The 18,973-nt window shown below is 38.6% G+C and overlaps 1 protein-coding gene and 2 non-coding genes across 3 annotated transcripts; 2 read left to right on the top strand and 1 right to left on the bottom strand.

Moving 5' to 3' along the window:
- Window positions 1-8,880: 8,880 nt before the first annotated feature.
- On the top strand, window positions 8,881-11,774 carry Lsp1beta (Larval serum protein 1 beta). The gene is made up of 2 exons (XM_017159537.3): window positions 8,881-9,090; window positions 9,490-11,774. The coding sequence occupies exons 1-2, from the start codon at window positions 8,881-8,883 to the stop codon at window positions 11,653-11,655; spliced, it is 2,376 nt and encodes a 791-aa protein (XP_017015026.2). The 3' UTR covers window positions 11,656-11,774.
- A 288-nt stretch (window positions 11,775-12,062) lies between these two features.
- On the top strand, window positions 12,063-12,227 carry LOC123003280 (U1 spliceosomal RNA). Its single transcript, XR_006412512.1, has one exon. It is a non-coding gene; the product is annotated as a U1 spliceosomal RNA (small nuclear RNA).
- Window positions 12,228-12,949: 722 nt separating this feature from the next.
- LOC123003269 (U1 spliceosomal RNA) lies at window positions 12,950-13,114 on the bottom strand. Its single transcript, XR_006412501.1, has one exon. It is a non-coding gene; the product is annotated as a U1 spliceosomal RNA (small nuclear RNA).
- Between the last annotated feature and the right edge of the window lie 5,859 nt (window positions 13,115-18,973).

Raw genomic sequence — 18,973 nt, 5'->3', positions numbered from 1 at the left:
CGACTTAATCTCCATCTAAACGCAATGGAGTCGTAATAACAACAGAAAACAAATAAAAACCCAGACCTGGAGAGAGCAGACACACAGGATATCTGCAAATACATATGCATGATCTGTACGCTTGTGTGTACATATGGTCGCATTCATAGTTTACTTTTTTCCACTTCATTTTATACCACCACCCACCCCCCAGCTTTTCTTCTAGGAAAGCAGGAAGCGTAGGAAAAATGGCAATTTGGTGTGCTTTTTTTTCCATTTTTTTATTTTGCTCATTTCTCTTTTATTTCAAATGTTGACTGACTCCCTGACTCACTCGCTTTTGCGTCGTTACAAGCTCCTTTTTCTAGCTTTTTCAAGGATGTGTGGATGTGTGTGCTGCTGATTAGCCCACTTGGGTGCCATTGGAGTGCTTCATTTGATCCTTGGCCGCAGTTCTAAACCCCCCATCCCCTCTTCGAATTCATGTCCATGTCCATGTCCTTGTGCCACCAACATTGTACACACACGTGTTGGCTTGTCTCCGTTTAGGTGTAGTTTCTTTTGCCGTTCGCTCATCTTGTCTCCTGCGTTTCTCACTGGCCACAAATATGAGTGTGTTCGGGGACAACAGGGATAAAATAAAATAACTGCACAGATCAAGCAATATGCTCAGTATCGATGACCTGCACTTCGAACTTATCGGATATAGTTTGCTATAATGCATTTCAAATGAATTGTCAATGGGATTTTAAAAAAGGTATTACCAAAATCCGGCTTGAAGGACCGTAACTTTCGGCCAAACTGTATAATTCCAAAGCTTATAGTTTTTGTAAAAGCAAAGAATCTGTCATACTTATTAATGCCTACATTCTTTCAATAAGATTTTTTATGCATTTTGTTTTGTTTTTATTAACTTAATATTGTTTTGATTTTTTAAAATGGTATTGACTCTATATATATACTGTAGAGATATATTCATGCCCCCAAAATGTGTTTATTTTAATTAAGATTTATTCGCCTTTAGAACTAGAACCGTAAACATTTTACAGCGTTTTCCTAGTTCCCTCTGGCCGAAGCGATTCCATTTTTTTCCAGTTGCTTACATGCTGCCAGTTACAACGAGTATTGTACATTATTGTGTTGTTGTCTCGCCTCATTTGTGTCCTGCCCTTCCTTTTGTACATTGTCGTCCTTGTTGCCATGTCTTTGTGGTCATTTTCCGAACCCCCTTTCCCGTCCCAATGTTCCTGGTACAGAAATGACTGGACGAATGAAGAAATTTTCCCGCAAAATTGCTGGCAGAGGAACAATGAATTTGCCAGGGTATCGAATGCTTCGACAACTGCCACCCACTCACTCGAACCCTCGAAACCATCGTTTCCCCTAATTTGGCCATTACCCAGGTTGATGAGATCGTAAAGTGTGTTGCTGTGTGTCTGGTTGTCCTTTTCTGTATTTTTTTTTACTGCCGCTGCTGCTTCTGGCAGAGAAAAGGGACAATTTTCAGGTCATTTAATTCAAAAGTCATATGTTTCTCGTAATTGAAATCCGCAGAGGGGCAGAAGGCTGAAACAGAAGTCCACTGAATTGCATAATTTGATTAAAATATTACGGCTCAGTTTCACTTTGTATCCCGAAATCGAATATTTCATGTTTTACAGCGGTTGACCCGAAGGGGAAAATTGTGGGTGGAAGGCTGACTTGGGAGGAAAAACCCCAAACGAACGGAGATACCAAAACGCAGACAAGCAAAAAGTAGTTTTGTGTAAATTTACATTTTATATTAAAGTGGCGCAGCTGTCGTTTCTGTTTTTGCTTGGGGCTAAATGAGTTTTTAAGCGCTTCCCATCCTCGTGTGTGTGTGTGAAACCACAAAAATCAAGGCAAATTGAGGGATATTTAAGGAGAGTATGTGCTGTTAAGGCATCTAATTTCCTTATATATTCAACACCACCGGAAAACTCCAATGAAGTGCTGTTTTATCAGGGGTTAAGGCTTCTTTTGCCCATTTTCCCCGATTTTTCGTGTGTGGTTGCTACTAATTAGTGGCTGCACCTGCTCATCATTTCGCCCCGGAAAACCTTTGGTCCTTTGGCTCGGTCTCAGGCCATTATTAATGCTTTCGCTGCCATTTTGGCCATCTCTGCCGGCCACGTCATCGGATATCGCCGCGTTGCCCCTTCATCTTCATCTGCTTCCGTGTCATCTGCTCGCCTTTTCATTTTTTAAACCGCCCCGAACTGCGAAAAACCCCAAACCAAACTAGCTGATAAAGTTAAAAGCAGCCACCAGAGAGAGTGTGTCTACACGGGAAATTAAAAGCATTTTTATAATAATTTTGGAGGTGTTGTAAACTAATTCTATAGATAATAATATAAGTTGCAGAAATAGTATGGCTGTCTTAAGTTGTCTTGAAATAATTATTATTTATTGAAATATATAATTTTACTTATAATAGTTTTGGAAATGATACAAAATAAAGTCTATGCGTTACAACATATTTATACACTCAAAATAAATTTAACCCTAAATTTTAGAAAATCGCCATTAAAATTTCTTTTTTCTAAATACAAGAAAGTTATTTCTAAATCTAAGGAAATTTTTCTTAAGTCAAGAAAGTTTTCCTTAAATCCAGGAAGTATTTCTTAAATGTAGAAAATGGTTACCATGAACTAAAATCACCCTAAAATCTAGAAAAAATGCCCTTAAAATTAGAAATAATTTTCTGAAAAATAGAAAGGCAAACGAAACTAATAAAATATTTTGGCAACACTTTTTCTAAAAATGAGTGCCCTAACCCTAAAATTAAGCTAACCCTAAATAATAGAAACATTTTCTAAAAATTAGAAAGTTTTTCTAAAAAATAGAAATAGTTGTTTTCACATGCTCTGGCACACCAAAATGTTCAATGCCAGAACTTGTCAGCTCCCGGGCGGCTGTACTCGTAGCGCAGACGGTTAAAGCGCTTGGTTAGAAATCGAAACGACCCTGGTTCGAGTCCCAGAGCAAACTATTTTTACTTTTTTTTTGTTTTTTTTTTAAGTTTTTTTTAAAATTTGTTTTTTGACTCTTTTTTTTATTCCTTTTTTTTATTGATGGCAAGCGGTAAACCGAAATTAATTTGGTTTATATTTAGCTATTTACTATACTACACAAAATATAAATTGCGATAGCATAAATATATACATAAGTATATATGTATGTAAATAAGTAAAACGCGAATGGTCAAAATTATGCAATTAGTTTTCAAATATATTCTCCGCTTGACCCTTTACATACAATGCTCGGTTTGCCACAGCAAATTTAAGTGCTACAATGGCCCAGTATGTAGGCCGTTCGCTCTTCGCGCGGGAGACCCGGGTTCGATTCTCACCGACGGACAAGTAAAAATGTAAGTTTTTTTCATGAAGATAAAATATTAACTAATCATAATTTCTACATTCCCAATCTTCCGCAGTCCCGTAGTCCACATTTACAGCAACATTTGGCTTTGGTTAGATAAGAAATCCAAGCGCAAATACATAATAATAAATACATAACATTTAACATTCACAATATACAAGAAACACAACGCCTGCATATGTATATAGGGAGGAGTACATAATATAAACGTATATACAAAAAAAAAAATCATGATTGAACATGTTTTTTTGTTTTGTTTTTAATTTCTATTTTCTAGGAAAATTTCCTACTTTTTAGAAATTTTTGCCCTTAAATTTAGTAAAATTACCCTAAAATTTAGAAATATGACGTCAAAAAAAATCAAAAATATAGAAAAATGTGACCCTAAAATTTAGGGCGAGCTTGTCTTGAAGACAAAAGTAGGGCGATTTCCTTAACTTTAGGGTTAATTTTATTTTGAGTGTAACCCGTTTATTGAAACTATTTATTTTTGTTTATAATATTTTGTAAAGTGTTGAAGAATAATTTATTTATGTAATGAATAAAATTTTTTAATAATAAAAATGGTGTTTGAAATCTAAAAGTAAATGAGTCTGCAGATTTATTTATTTTTAATCTGTATTTGCCCTCTTTTTTGTTTAGCAAGTGAAATTAAGTATTCCATTTATTTCTGGCAGTGTAGATCTGTGTTTGTGTGCCACATGACGGTCCACATGCGACAAAGCACACGATTAAATTACAAAATGTCAATAACGATAACGAAATGAAATTGATTGAAACGAGTGGCGACCACACAATGGATGCGACATCCCCTGGTATACACATCTATATATATAGCGCTATAGTCCGGGTCCTCTGGACATCCTCATTCCCTGTCGCGTGATAAATGATGCGTGTGTGCTTGAGTGGATGACACCTTGCAGATATGGCGGATATGGCAGATATGCGCACATAGATCGCTGAGCCCCACACACAATGGCATGTCAATTAAAATGCATGATGTTGAAATCATTCGCAATTAATTCATAATTAAAACGCGACACATTATCAAAAGTGTGCAGCCGGGGTGGTATTTACACAAATTGCGAATGAATATTTATGAGGGAGCAACCGTTTGCCATTCATTTGGTACATTTTCCGTTCACTTGAAAAGTTTCAAAGGGTTTTCTCGAGTGCCAGTTAACAGATGAAATGCAGGTTAAGGAAGTTTTATTTTTCGGGGCGTTTATGCTAGAACTTACTCGAACTGTTAAATATTTTTTTTAATAGATAAAGTGACAGCACAAAAAAAGGTTTAACCCTCACTTTAATTGGCACTCGAGAAAACGGCCCTCACTATAGTTTAAGTTCTGGTTACCACACCTCAAGTTTTTAATTTTTTCTGGTCTTTCCAAATGGTGCATCCATTTTTCGGGGCTTCCAACTTTTGCCGACCGAAACAGTGAACAATGAAATGCACTTAAAAGCATTTAGTTGTTGCGACAACATTTTGCAGTTCCGAAATGCGGTTTGCCGAAAGGAGGAGAAGGGCGAACCCTTTTGGAATTAATGTGCGTGCATAAACAAGGAGCCAAAGGGGTTGGGGGCTTAACTTCACCAACTTAGATATTACATAGATGAGGTCCTGGTCTTTCCAAATTAGCGCCATAAAGTATGCAACAAGCTTTTGCCAGCGCTTTTAATTTGTTCCCCGGCCCCACGGCCATCAAATATTCATTTCTGGGAGGCTTTTGGGTATACCTACTGTTAGTTGGGTGGTTCGAGGTCCATCCGAGTTCAAGACTGTCCTCCTTCTTCTTCGAGGCAAAACTTTCGGCTAATTTGCGTGCTGGCAACTAAAACATTTTCCATGTAGGCGGTTTCGGCGGTGCCTTGTGTGGCTTCCAGTTAACGCTTTGTTTCCAAACTAAATTTCCATTCAACTGTCATTTGTGAGACCCCCATCCCTCAAAAATTTTAATTCCACTGTCATAAGCAAACAATTAATGACTGACAAGTAATTAAAGACGCTGCGATAAGTCAGGTCGGAAAACCCCATTTTCATCATCTCGAGAAAAAGGCGAAATGGCTTTGATTGGGTCATAAAATTAAATAAACGGCTGACTAAATTCCACTATCAAATTGAATTCGGCAATTTGTCTCTGCACTCTGCAGCTCCGTTTATTATGCAAAGGCTCTTGATTCGGGGGGAAAAACCAGGGGAAAACCGGGAGGAAATCGGATGGAGAGCAAACTGTTTATGTTGCCTGCTTGGCCCATAAAAAAAGAGGAGGCGGACTGCGGTTCTCCGCCGGAAATCTCATTTTGTTTGTAAATCAGCAATTTGCAGCCGGGCACAGGACGTTCTCGATGTCGTTGTCGCACCACCAACACGCTTCCAAAATGGGAAACACCCACGTCGATACACAAAGCATAGAAATTTTATAAAAAAAATATAAAAACAATTTATTTTTTAACAAATATTTTGATGCATTTTTTCACATATCTATTATGTTTTTTCGGTATAAACAAAATATTTTATAAATCTACAATACACGTTGTGAATTAAATATCAAATTAAAAAGCTGATAAAATTAAAATGTTGATAAAATTATAAAAATTATTAAAAAGAAATACCTAAATATTTTAGGCATTTCTATTTTTTTTATGTAAAACTTTTATTACTAAGAACAAAAGAAATCCATTGACAATATTTGGTAATAGGTTGAGAAATTAAATCAATGAGTATTGAACATATTAAACTACAAAATGATTTTCTGATTTTAATGAAAATATATATTTGAATTCTTGTAAAAATAGGTCTTTCATTTTTCGTGACTATCTTCAATAAACCCCTGACTACCAACTATTTTCTTGCAGTGCACACACTCACATTTTTAAACGCTCAATAAGATTGGAAAATTGATGGCGGTATTGCTCATTGGTTTGGTTACGCTCTCCCCCCTCCCCCTCAGCTTTTCCGGCTACCCGTTCGCTTATCGCTCGGCGGGATTCTCTTCGGCGGCAGGAGGAGATTCTCCACCCACTTGGTAAGTAAGTAAATCCCTCATTTTCAGTGAAAATAAAAATTTCCCCAGCAGCGTAACGCAAAATAAACACATTTAAGTTGCAAATTGAATTTTGCATAATCCCAGGCGCTGTAGCGATGCCACTTGGGCTGGGTTTTCTGGGTTTCTGGGATCTCCATCACCAGCTCCTTATCCCGGGTCCGTCTTCATCCTGTCCTGTCTGTCGTTTTTATTTTATTTTATATTTTTTTTTTGGTGGCACTGGCACACTTCACATCAACGCATGAGACGGAATTTCTGATTAGTTGCCATGGATTCCCCTCCTTTCGCGCCCAACACTTCGCACTTGTTTACTCTGCTTTGACTTTGGCGGAATTCTATTTATTTTCGAAAATTTCTTTTGGGAAAAAAGAAGGCGGCATTCAACCCACATGAATGTCACACACGCAGTCCTACACTCAGAAAAAAAATCGCCCTAAATTTTAGAAAATCGCCATACTTTGAAAATCGCCTTGAAATTCAGAAAATATTTCTATTTTTCAGAAAAATTTTTCTAAATAATAAGAAAAACTTACCCTGATTAAATCAACTCCTCTTGTTATCCACTTTTAGAAAAATGTTCTGTTATTCAGAAATTTTTCTTTCAAACTAAGAAAAAATCGCCTTACATTTTAGGAAATTGGCCAATCGGTAGCCTAGGGGTCTAATGCGAGCGGATTATTTGTTTTCTACGCTTTTATTCGGAAGCGTGTGTTCGATCCCACGTCGAGGCGGACATTTTTTGCGTCTTTATTTTTTTTTTTTTTGGCGCATTAAAATGTATACTTTAATACAAATAAGGATTTAGGTAAGCTAACACACACATAATGGATAAATAAGAGTATAAACCTAGAACCCAAGAGAACAGAATGAGAATGTTCTTTGTACAGCGTCTCTCGTGATGCTTCCCTGGCGCAGCTAGTAGAGTGTTTGACTGCAAACTGTGAGGTAAGGGGTTCGAATCCCGCGAGCGACCAAAATGTTTTTCTCCAGATAATAAGTTATTTGATTTTTATGTTTATCATTAATAAATAATATAATAATTTCAGTTATTATTTCAGTTACAATTTAAGATTAAAAGTGTGTTTATGTACAAGCATCGTGACGTCATCCATGTGTTTAAATAGAGGAGAGAAAAATAAGTTGAGAAACGAGAACCCCAACAACAACACCCCACACCGACAGAGGGGTGGAGTCGGCATAACTCCCGATTCCCCGATTTTTTTTCTTCTTCTTATTCAATTTTGCAAAAACTAACCCTAAATTTTAGAAATTTTTTTTTTAGATTTTAGAAATATTTTTTCTAAAAGGCAAGGCGAGCTGCCTTTGGCTTAAAAAGTATGGCGATTTTCTAAAATTCAGGGCGATTTTTTTTCTGAGTGTAGGCGTGTGATCCCGGGGGGATTTTCAAAGTAGCCGCGTAATTGAATTTACTTTATACTTTGCCTGATTAGAAAAAGTTGATTGGATTTCACGCAGCCCCATATGTGGGGAGTCGGGTTGAGGCTGGTTCCCCCTTATTCCCTAGACTGCTCTTAGTAAATAAATGCCTGCAGACCGAAGAAAAAACAAGAGTCACATTTGATAGTTCTAAAATTATTATTATTAGAATTTATTTCAAATGATTGCCACATTGTTGAGACTACCAAAATGTAGGTACTGGAAATATATATTATTTTATGTGAATTGAGATAAATTAGATAAATATATATTTATTTTTTTATAAAATATTAATATATTTTAAAAAATAAATTCTTCTTTTTATTATAAATTATTTTACATATTACATTTAACATTTTTTTCCTTTGCTAAAAACAGATTGGAATATCATTTAACCATTTTTATAATAATTATTTAAAGGCTTAAATGTAGGTAAAGAAATTATTTTTCCAATAACAAGTCGTTAAAAAAACCAGTTCATTCTGATTTTATGTGTTTCAAGACAAAAGAGCCGAAAATGCTTAAAATAGACTTGCAAAAACAAAAATGCATCGAACGAGACTTGAGATAGCTGGACACGGATTTGTTTTTTATAGATTGACGTAATTCCGTTTTGATTGCACCTGCAGATGGCTCTTGGCAACACACGGGGAATATATAGAATAGAACCCGGGCTTTCGGCTTTCGATAAGTGATAAGAGGGTACCAAGGCGAGTTTGGGTGGGTGATAAGCGGCAGCTAGACGACAGCTGGGCGTCGCAATTTTGGCGACAGATGGCGCGATCGGAGCACCTGAGATACACCCAATGACCCCCGAAACTGCACCGCGATATCTCGCCAGAGATTGCAAGCTCCGTATTCCATACCATATACCATCGCACCTTTTGGGTATAAAAGCAGCCCGTTGGACGGCAGTAAGGCAACAGTCTTTAGGCATTGGATCCACTGAGTGCATCTAATCCGGAGCAGTTGAGTCGTAGAGTCGAGTCGAGTGTAGTAGAGGTCCTTCAACATGAAGATCGCCATCGCATTGCTGGCCTGTCTGGGCCTTGTGGCTGCGGCCAACTTCCACCAGACCCATGAAGTCAAGATCGCCGACAAGGACTTCCTGATCAAGCAGATGTTCCTCAACGACATGGTCCTGCGCATCGAGGATCCCCTGATGAACGAGGAGTACATCAAGCTGGGCCAGAAGTTCTACTTCGAGGAGTCCTACTACACGGTGAGTGAACAAGTGTTTCAAGGCCAGTTCTACACAGAAATAAAAAAATTTAAATTCTTCTTATAAACTCAAAATTATTCATATCGGCTCTAAAAATATCAAGTTAATATTAATTATTATTAATTTGATATTTTCAAGAATTTCATTTTAAATTTTCTCAATTTTTCTGAAGAATTCGCGTTTTTATTTTATTCATGAATCAATCTAATGGTGGCAAATATTAGTTTCTCTTGTTCTGAAGAGTTCGCGCTCTTATTTTGTTGAAAAATTCAAGCATTGTCTTGTTCTAAAAAATTTGTGGATGATTTTATTTAATAAAAAACCTTTAAAAATAAGCAAACCAATTCCGTTGCCTAGGATTACAAATATACTTATATTTTTCTCCCAATTCCCCCCCAGCACTACGACCTGTACATGAAGAAGTTCTTCGAGGCCTACAAGGCGCACGCCTTGCTGCCCAAGGGCGAGTTCTTCGGCGCCCTGGTGATGTCCCATGCCAAGCAGGCCCGCGGCCTGTTCAACTTCTTCTACTACGCCAAGGACTGGGAGACCTTCAAGACCAACGTGGCCTGGGCCCGCATGCACGTCAACGAGGGCATGTTCGTCTACGCCCTGACCCTGGCCGTCATCCATCGCAACGACTTCCATGGCCTGGTGCTGCCCATGATCTACGAGATCTTCCCGCAGTTCTTCTTCAACAGCAAGTTCGTCTACGAGGCCGAGAAGTTCGACTATGAGATGTGGATGAAGATGACGATGTACGAGAAGGAGTACATGGATGTCTACTACAAGACCCACTCGCATGGTTATGGATACGGAAACATGTACCAGTCCAGCGACTACACTTACATCAAGGACTTCAAGACCTGGCAGTGGTGGAAACTGATGGGTCTGGGCGAGCACTGGTACAGCAACGACAAGTTCATTCTGCGCGAGAACATCAACGAATTCTACCAGGAGTCCCAGTGGCTGTCGATGATGAAGGACGTCAAGAAGTTCTACATGCCGGTGGACTACTCTCGCGATCTGGACATCTACAACGAGGAGTCGATGCTGTCCTACTTCACCGAGGATCTGGGCTGGAACGCCTACTGGTACTACCTGAACATGGACTACTCCTTCTTCCTCGATGGCAAGACCTTCGAGCTGCAGAACGATCGTCGCGGTGAATGGTGGCTGTACAACGTGCACCAGATGCTCAGCCGTTACTACATGGAGCGTCTGTCCCACGGATTCGGCGAGATCCCCGAGTTCTCCTGGTACCACCAGATCGAGATGGGCTACGACCCGCAGATGATCTACTACAATGGCATCGGCTACAGCTACCGCAAGAACTACTACGAGATGGAGACCTACGGCAACTTCGATATGCTCGACAAGATCACCGGCTTCGTGAAGCGCGCCCACAACATCGTCGAGATGGGCTACTACAAGACCGCCGATGGCCACATGATCGATCTGCGCAAACCCGAGTCCATCGAGTTCATTGGCAACATGATGCAGGGCAACATCGATGCCATGGACAAGATGTTCTACCAGTTCTGGTACATGCTCGCCCACATGTACTTTGCCGAAACCGACTACACCCAGATGGATGTCTACCCGAATGTGATGCTGAACTTCGAGACCATGATGCGGGACCCCATGTACTACATGTTCTACAAGTCGATCGCCTCGGTTTACTTCCAGTTCATGCACCACCTGCCCAAGTACACCAAGGAGCAGCTGCTGATGCCCGGCGTGACCATGAAGCATGTGGAGGTCAGCGATCTGACCACCTTCTTCGATCTGGTTGACTTCGATGTGACCAACATGCTGAACGACAAGATGGTCTTCCAGGACGGCAAGTTCGTGTGGGACAAGTCGCTGTTTGCCCGCCAGATGCGTCTGAACCACAAGCCCTTCACCTACACCTACACCATTGAGTCCGACAAGGTCGAGAAGGTGGTGATTCGCGCCTTCCTGGGACCCAAGTACGATGAGTTCGGCAGGATGATCTCGCTGACCGAGAACCGCCAGAACTTCATGGAGATCGACGAGTTCTTCTACGAACTGAAGGCCGGCAGCAACATGATCACCCGCAAGTCCAGCGACTTCTACTGGACCGTCAAGGACCGCACCACCTACACCGAACTGTACTACTACACGATGATGGCCTTCGAGGGCAAGTACGACTTCCCGCTGGACATCAGCGAGCCCCACTGCGGCTTCCCCGACCGCCTCGTCTTGCCCATGGGCTGGAAGAAGGGCATGCCCATGCAGATGTTCTTCATGGTCGTTCCCTACGTGGCCCCCGCCCACGAGCAGTTCTCCACCTTCGACTACACCTACTCGTGCGGCATTGGCTCCGGAGCCCGCTTCGTCGACAGCCTGCCCTTCGGCTATCCCTTCGATCGCGAGGTCGACGAGTACGAGTTCTTCGTGCCCAACATGTACTTCAAGGACGTGATGATCTACCACGCCGACACCATGGAGCCCTACTACAAGTACAAGAGCTACTCCAACTTCGGCCACTTCGACTACTCCTTCTTCAACGACTACTACACCAAGTACTTCAAGTTCTGAGCGTCGTCGTTGTGTGTGCGGCTGCGATTCTGATTCGGAAATTCGAGATACGACCATCGAACGAACCACCCATTGATCTTTAGTATGTAAGGTGCGCAAAAAGTCTAATAAACTTTCGAAAAACCAAGCAAATCTGTAGTTGTTGTACTCTTTTGGGAATTGGGATGGTGTAATATTCAAAAGTAATGGATAATAAAACATATAATTAGAAAAAGATTTACTAAGTGTAGAAATCGCTTGAAAATGATTGCAATTTGCAAAAATATCTCTATACAACCTTTTTTTAAAACAGCCCTAAGTGAAACATACTTTCGGGGTTAGTTTTCTCCACGCAACCGCATACCTACAATTCCCAACTGGTTCTGGCCACTCCCTGGTGGAAACCCAACCCCTGAGCTGAGCAAAGCATACTTACCTGGCGTAGAGGTTAACCGTGATCACGAAGGCGGTTCCTCCGGAGTGAGGCTTGGCCATTGCACCTCGGCTGAGTTGACCTCTGCGATTATTCCTAATGTGAATAACTCGTGCGTGTAATTTTTGGTAGCCGGGAATGGCGTTCGCGCCGTCCCGACATGAGATATAAATTTGAAGATGGTTTAAAATTGGGCTTTTCGGAAAACGGTTGTTTAGTATTCTGGATTAACGTTAGTGTAACTGAACTTATTATAATTATTCTTCAACCAGTTTCACTATCATGGCCAATGTCTCGTCCTTTCTGAGAACGCAGCCGATGACATGGCTAATCTTCCTTCTGTCGCCCGTGCAGTTTCCGTACGCAGCATGATCTTTAATTATACAGTAGAAAGGATCGGCAAAGCATGTAATTTATGTTTATTAAGTAATTTTAAGGAAGTCGAGAACGGCGGAAGTGTCTGTGCCGCCTTCGCCCTATAAAAGAAAGAAAAGGTATAATGGACCGACGAGAAAGTATTTTTTACGTTCTAGAAATTAAGCCGCATCGGTGTTACTTTCAAGTAGATGATTGATGCTCCACATGGATAAGTGTCGGAGGACATTCTTTCAGCATAGAAGTGAGTCATACGATCACTACTTTCTCAGTGATAACAGATGGATGGTCATCCACTCATGCCGAAAGAAGAGGAAAACTACCAGATTATGGGGAGTGTGTTCTGTTCCTCCTATGAATAATTTTGAAACTTTCTCGATCTCCGAGTCGATGATCTAGCCATATTCATTCGTAGCCAGCAATAATGACTAAAACTTGTTAAATGACCAAACAATAAATAGTTTCGAAGTACACAATATTTATAGACCCTTCAAATTTATATCTCATGTCGGGACGGCGCGAACGCCATTCCCGGCTACCAAAAATTACACGCACGAGTTATTCACATTAGGAATAATCGCAGAGGTCAACTCAGCCGAGGTGCAATGGCCAAGCCTCACTCCGGAGGAACCGCCTTCGTGATCACGGTTAACCTCTACGCCAGGTAAGTATGCTTTCCTCAGCTCAGGGGTTGGGTTTCCACCAGGGAGCGGCCAGAACCAGTTGGGAATTGTAGGTATGCGGTTGCGTGGAGAAAACTAACCCCGAAAGTATGTTAAATATACTTTCACTTTTGCTGTTAGTTAGATTCTCGGGCACAGTATAGGGAATACCTTATCTGCTACCTACCTTTCCTTTCTTTAGAAACTAACTGAAAGTTGTAAAATCAACCAACAAACACACGACTAATACCTTAAAAAAAGTTAATAAGTATAACTTTCTTTCAGCAAGCCCTTGAGTAATTAATTAAATTAAAGCACGCCTTTGAAAAACAAATGTTAAATTTTATTTTCCGATTAAAAATAAACAATCAAAAAGGCTGACAGCAAATTTACAAGCAATAAAATCATTCAGACGGTGAGAATAAATCAGCGGGATATGGTTAACCAGAAAAAGAAGAACAGCAGCCTAAATTTCGAATATTTATGGTAATAATAAATGGTTTGGCAGGAAATTTTGCCAAGCCGCAAAAAAAACTAATAATCGAAATAGTTTGGAAAACTCGGAAATTCGATGGTGAGAATAGATCCGCGGGAGATGCTGGGCCCGAAAGTGATTTAATTTATGGCAATTACAAATTGTTATTAGAAATTTGCGGTCAACGAGTGGACACACGACCGCAGGTAAATGAAAAATCAGAAATTGGGAAATGAACCGGTCTGAAAAAGCAGAAAAGCAAAAATTATTGTTGACATAAGCCGCATTTTCTGTGCGATGTGCGTGAATTGTTTGCTGCTTGTTTGTTCGGTTGTTTGGCTGTTTGTTTGTTTGTTTGTCTGTGGGCCGCCACTCGTGTCCTTTTGCATTATTCCAGCATACATATTGTGAACTGAAGGACTCGCTGTGGAAATGCATAATTAAACTAACAAACACGGGCCATCAATTTGGCCTCTGTGTCGCTCTGTTTTTGATGAGCACTTGACAAAACGCTAATGAAAGAGACGAGATGGTGCTGCGTGTTTGTGTTTTTGCGGCATTTTAATTAATAAATGTGCATCTAGTTTGCCGCGGGGGAAAATGGGAAAATCAGCCAAGCGCCATTGAGCGACCGCCCAACTTTGCCACATTAGCTGCAATTCAACTTTATCAATAGGCTTCTAATTAACTCGCACATGGGCAAAAACTTTCCCGAGAAGCTCTCCAACCCACAACAACTGATGGCCCCGCACTTTTTCGATGAGTTTGCTGATCTACTTTCGGGGTTTCGTGTTTAATCAGTTCAACAGTAAAGTTATGTAATGCCCTTCGGTCTGTTCAGTCACGTATTCATTGAGTATATCCCCAGGAAATACGTATATGGGCACTTCCAAAAAAAAGTCCACCAAGCCAAAAACCTTGAAACTTGAAAAAAACATATTTCCACATGATTTTGCCCCGATATTAGTTTCTAATTAGTTGGATACTGAGCTTAACTATAAATTTGCAGTATAGTTTGATTATTTTTATGACAAACTCCACCAATATACGCAAAAACCAGTTTTTGGCTATTTTTTGTTATTTTTTGGACCTGTCTTCTGTTGTATATTTATCCTATAGGAATGCAAATATGTGACATTTTTATGTACTGAATGCTTCATTCACATGCTAAACTATTAAGTTAAAAGCAAAGCATCCAGCAATTGAGAGATAGAGGTAAAGAAATCCGCTTTACAAAACAGTCGGAAAAAATGTCCCGAGCGACATGTCCCGAGCGAATGTGGTTGAAACTGCATAAAAAAAGAACGGCAAAGAATTTTTGAGTGAAACCAAAAGCATTTCACAGCGACATGTTTGAACAACATTCTAAAAAAATCGCATTCAAATATTCCATCAGAATTCGCTAATTTCTGGTGTTGTATGAACTTCCCCGAAATCCACTTCTATTTTTGTCCCGAGCGAATACGGCAGTTTTTTACAGATATCTTAAAAACTAAAAGTGGTACAAAATCAAGATTTTTTCCAAAAATAGAGCTTGGGAAGAGTGAAAAGAAAAGCCCATTATTAAAATTAAAATCCATTGTTTTACAATTTTTTTTCAACTTTAAAGGTGTGCAAATGTCCCGAGCGACATTTTGGAAGTGCCCATATCTTCTTTTTTGAGATATCTAATATTAAAAAAGTAATCTAAAAACGAATAAATGGCTTAGTGAGAAGCAACTTCAGCTGTGATTACACGCTGAACTCTCATTAAACTTGGCTGGGGTATAACTAATAGCAATTACATGTCGCCCCCTGCGGAGATCCTTAATTTGTCAATGTGAGTGGGTGCTTGTGTGTGTGTGTGTGTCACTGTGTGTGTGTGGGTTAGGGTTGCCAACTATCACGAGCAAGTTTGTCAAGTGAAATTTATGCGAGAGCAGCGGCCGTAATTGAAGCGGAAATCCACAAGCAGCAGAAGAAGAATCTAATAATTTACTTTATTTGCACCTTTGAAGAGTCGTCCTTCGTCCTTTTCCCCCTGTGCTGTGGGCAAAACTTTTACACGTACACATGCCATCAGCAAAATGGAAAAAGTTTCGTTTTCTCACTAGCGCCAGGAACTTCCCCTGAGTTCTTCTTCTCCTCACCCCCGTTGATTTTCCCGCTTTTCCTGCTCATCAAGGCGCGCAAATTAAGAAAATTATCATGCATCGTACCTAGGCGACGCTTCTCATCCCTCCAAAGTAAACTTTCCGTTCAGCAGAATCCAATTAAACATAAAAATAAAATAAATTGTGACATTTTCCAATTAGCGAAGCGAATAGTTGTGGCCCTCTCTAAGTACACACATCCAAAAATGACCGAGATGTAAATTTTAATATTTTTTGAATGAATATCACTATGGACGGCAGTCCATGTAGTGACGAAGCGCACCAGGAGAGTGTGCGAAGGCGACTACTATTATATAGCCGCAAAATTGAAAATCTGCTGTGATAGTCCGATCGTAATGAGTAATACACCAATCGAAAGGTATTGCAATAACTTAAAGGATTGCATACCAAGACTTTAAGAAAATCAATTGGCTTGGGAGAGAGAGCGGTGAAAGTGAAAAAATGAAAATTTCGAAATTTGGAGCTGTTGGGGCCGGTGGGGATAAATTCCCCCTCGCAATGTTTTAGTTGTATTCCTTTTGAAAATACCCGTCGAATGAGGGGTCATTTGTCAAAATCCGACGCTCCGTTCAAAAGTTATAGCCAAAATAAGATTTCCTTCTTCTTCCCAAAATGAAAATTTAATTCTGTTTGTCAGTTTGTCAGTTTGTCAGTTTGTCAGTTTGTCAGTTTGTCCAAAACATGTTTCTTAAGTTTTGAAAATTTAATATGACGTTCATCCCATCGATATAAAAAACTTTTGTTCTACCACTTTTGGAAAAACTCGCTAGTTTAGCGGGAAAACAGCTATAAATAGCTAAAATTCGGAAAACCGTAACTTCTATACTACTAAAGCTACAGACTTGTGCTGCATCTTGTTTGAAAGGTATTTTGAAATGCTATAAACGCCTTCTATATGCAATTTGTGTAAATGTAATAGTTAAAAAAATATGAACAAAAGACAATTTTTTAAACCTTTTTTTTTAGCTTTTTTTATTTTTCTCAAAAACGGCTCTAACGATTTTCTTTAAAACCTTAAACTGTGTAGCCCTTGAGATTCCTTAAATTTTGGTATATAACACATTACTGTAAAAAGTCACGTTTAAAAGTTATTTTTATACGAAAATGGCCACTGTTGCCAGCTCGAACAATTAACGCTCCCTGAGTATTGAATATTGTGGGAGGGTATCCGAACTGTATTTTAGGGTCATGGAATCAGTAAATTTGCACTTAAGAGTTCCATATAGGAATCTTTTGTTCTACGACTTTTGGAAAAAGCCGCTACTTTAGCGGGAAAAAGCTAAAAATAGCTAAATTTCGTTAGTTTGTAAGTTCTACACTACTAAAGGTACCGACATGTGCTATACCTCGTTTAAAAGGTATTTTGAAATACTTAAACGCCTTTTTAACTTAATTTGTTTAAATACAATGGCTTACAAATTATGATTGACCAATTTAAATTTAAATGTATATATTAGCTCCTATGAGAGCAAATGTAAACAAACAAAAACTTCTGATATCAAATAAAAACACCTCTTAACGAGGTAAAAAACTAGTGACGATCGCACCTTCAACATACAAAAGTTCAAATTGATTTCAATTGAATTGATTTGAATTGATTTGATTTCAAATCATTTGATTGATTTGAATCATGATTCAAATCATTTGATTTTATTTCAAATCATTTGAATTTGATTTGAATCATGATTTGAAATCAAATGAATCATGATTGGATTGATTCAAATCAAATTTGAATCATGATTCATTTGAATCATGATTTGAAATCAAATTTGAATCATGATTCAAATCATTTGATTTTATTTCAAATCATTTGAATTGATTTGATTTGATTTGATTCATGATTCAATGATTTCAAATCATGATTCAAAATCATGAATCATCAATCAAATGATTTGAAATCAAATCAATCAAATAAAAACACCTCTTAACGAGGTAAAAAACTAGTGACGATCGCACCTTCAACATACAAAAGTTCTGATATCAACATTTGTGACGAAAAATTATTACACTCGTCATTAAATAGACTTTCTAATATTTTTTTATTCGGCCCGCCCTAGCAGACTATTCCAGCCTTTTTCCCTTCACAGGCATTTTCTATTGCAGCGTGCCGAATAAAAAAATATTAGAAAGTCTATTTAATGACGAGTGTAATAATTTTTCGTCACAAATGTTGATATCAGAACTTTTGTATGTTGAAGGTGCGATCGTCACTAGTTTTTTACCTCGTTAAGAGGTGTTTTTATTTGATCTTTGATTAAGAATTAAAATTCAAGAAATACCCTATCCAAAATATGTTACTCAATGATTGTTTAAGCTAATAAACAATTTTATTTCACAATCCTAGTGCAATAATCAAGTTTTTTTTGTATAGAATATAGGTTTGGAATATTATATTCACATTTTTATAACTTAAGTTTAATTACATATAATAATTACAATCGATATTGATGGTAAAAACCATTAAATCAACCTGTCAACTAGATTTTCTTTCCTGTGTAGGAAGAAAGATGAGCCTGTTGACAACATGTGTCATGCAGTAGTCCCCTTTCCATTCTCAAGACAAATGCGGCACCGAGATGTCTATCGCTGGCTGAGAACCCCAGTTGGATTTGGGGAATCGGAGGCGGGAGCTTTTTGGAAGTTTATGGAATTGGAGCTCTGGAGGTGGGGGCTAATTAATGGCGTCACAGTCAAAGCAATAGCAACAAATGGAAAATATTTTCTGGTGAAGTGATCGAATGAGAAGTACCCAAGAAAAACTATAAAACTAATTCACAAAATAGGTAAATGTTTTGTGTTCAATTTAAAACACATCTTTTCTATTTCTATATTTTAAAATTTTTATTTCTGTTTAAAAAATCGTAAGTAATTATATTTCATTAATATAAATATTATATTATTAATTGCTTTTCTTAGATTTTAGATAAGTCAAATTATATTTTAATTGAAAAAAGATATTTCAGTTTATATTTAACTAAATCTAAAAAATATATTTAATCATCCTTGATTTAAAACAAAATATGTGGAGTAGGTACGATTTCAGATATAATCCGATGTTTACTTATAAAAAATCCCAAAAGATATCTTAACTACCATGAAAAATCCAGATAAAATGCAAATGCTGAATTTATTCAAGTAGAGTAATAAAACCCTGTTTTAACTTTGCCTTTTCATGCGTTTTATCCTTGAACTGCCTGATATGCCCAGGCTTTCGACGAATCTTCAAGCATTTCTCGGTCCA

The sequence above is a fragment of the Drosophila takahashii genome, chromosome 2L, assembly GCF_030179915.1.
Source record: "Drosophila takahashii strain IR98-3 E-12201 chromosome 2L, DtakHiC1v2, whole genome shotgun sequence".
Lineage (NCBI taxonomy): Eukaryota > Metazoa > Arthropoda > Insecta > Diptera > Drosophilidae > Drosophila > Drosophila takahashii.
The sequence above is the reverse complement of the archived record's forward strand: the minus strand, read 5'-3'. Positions and strand labels throughout refer to the sequence as shown.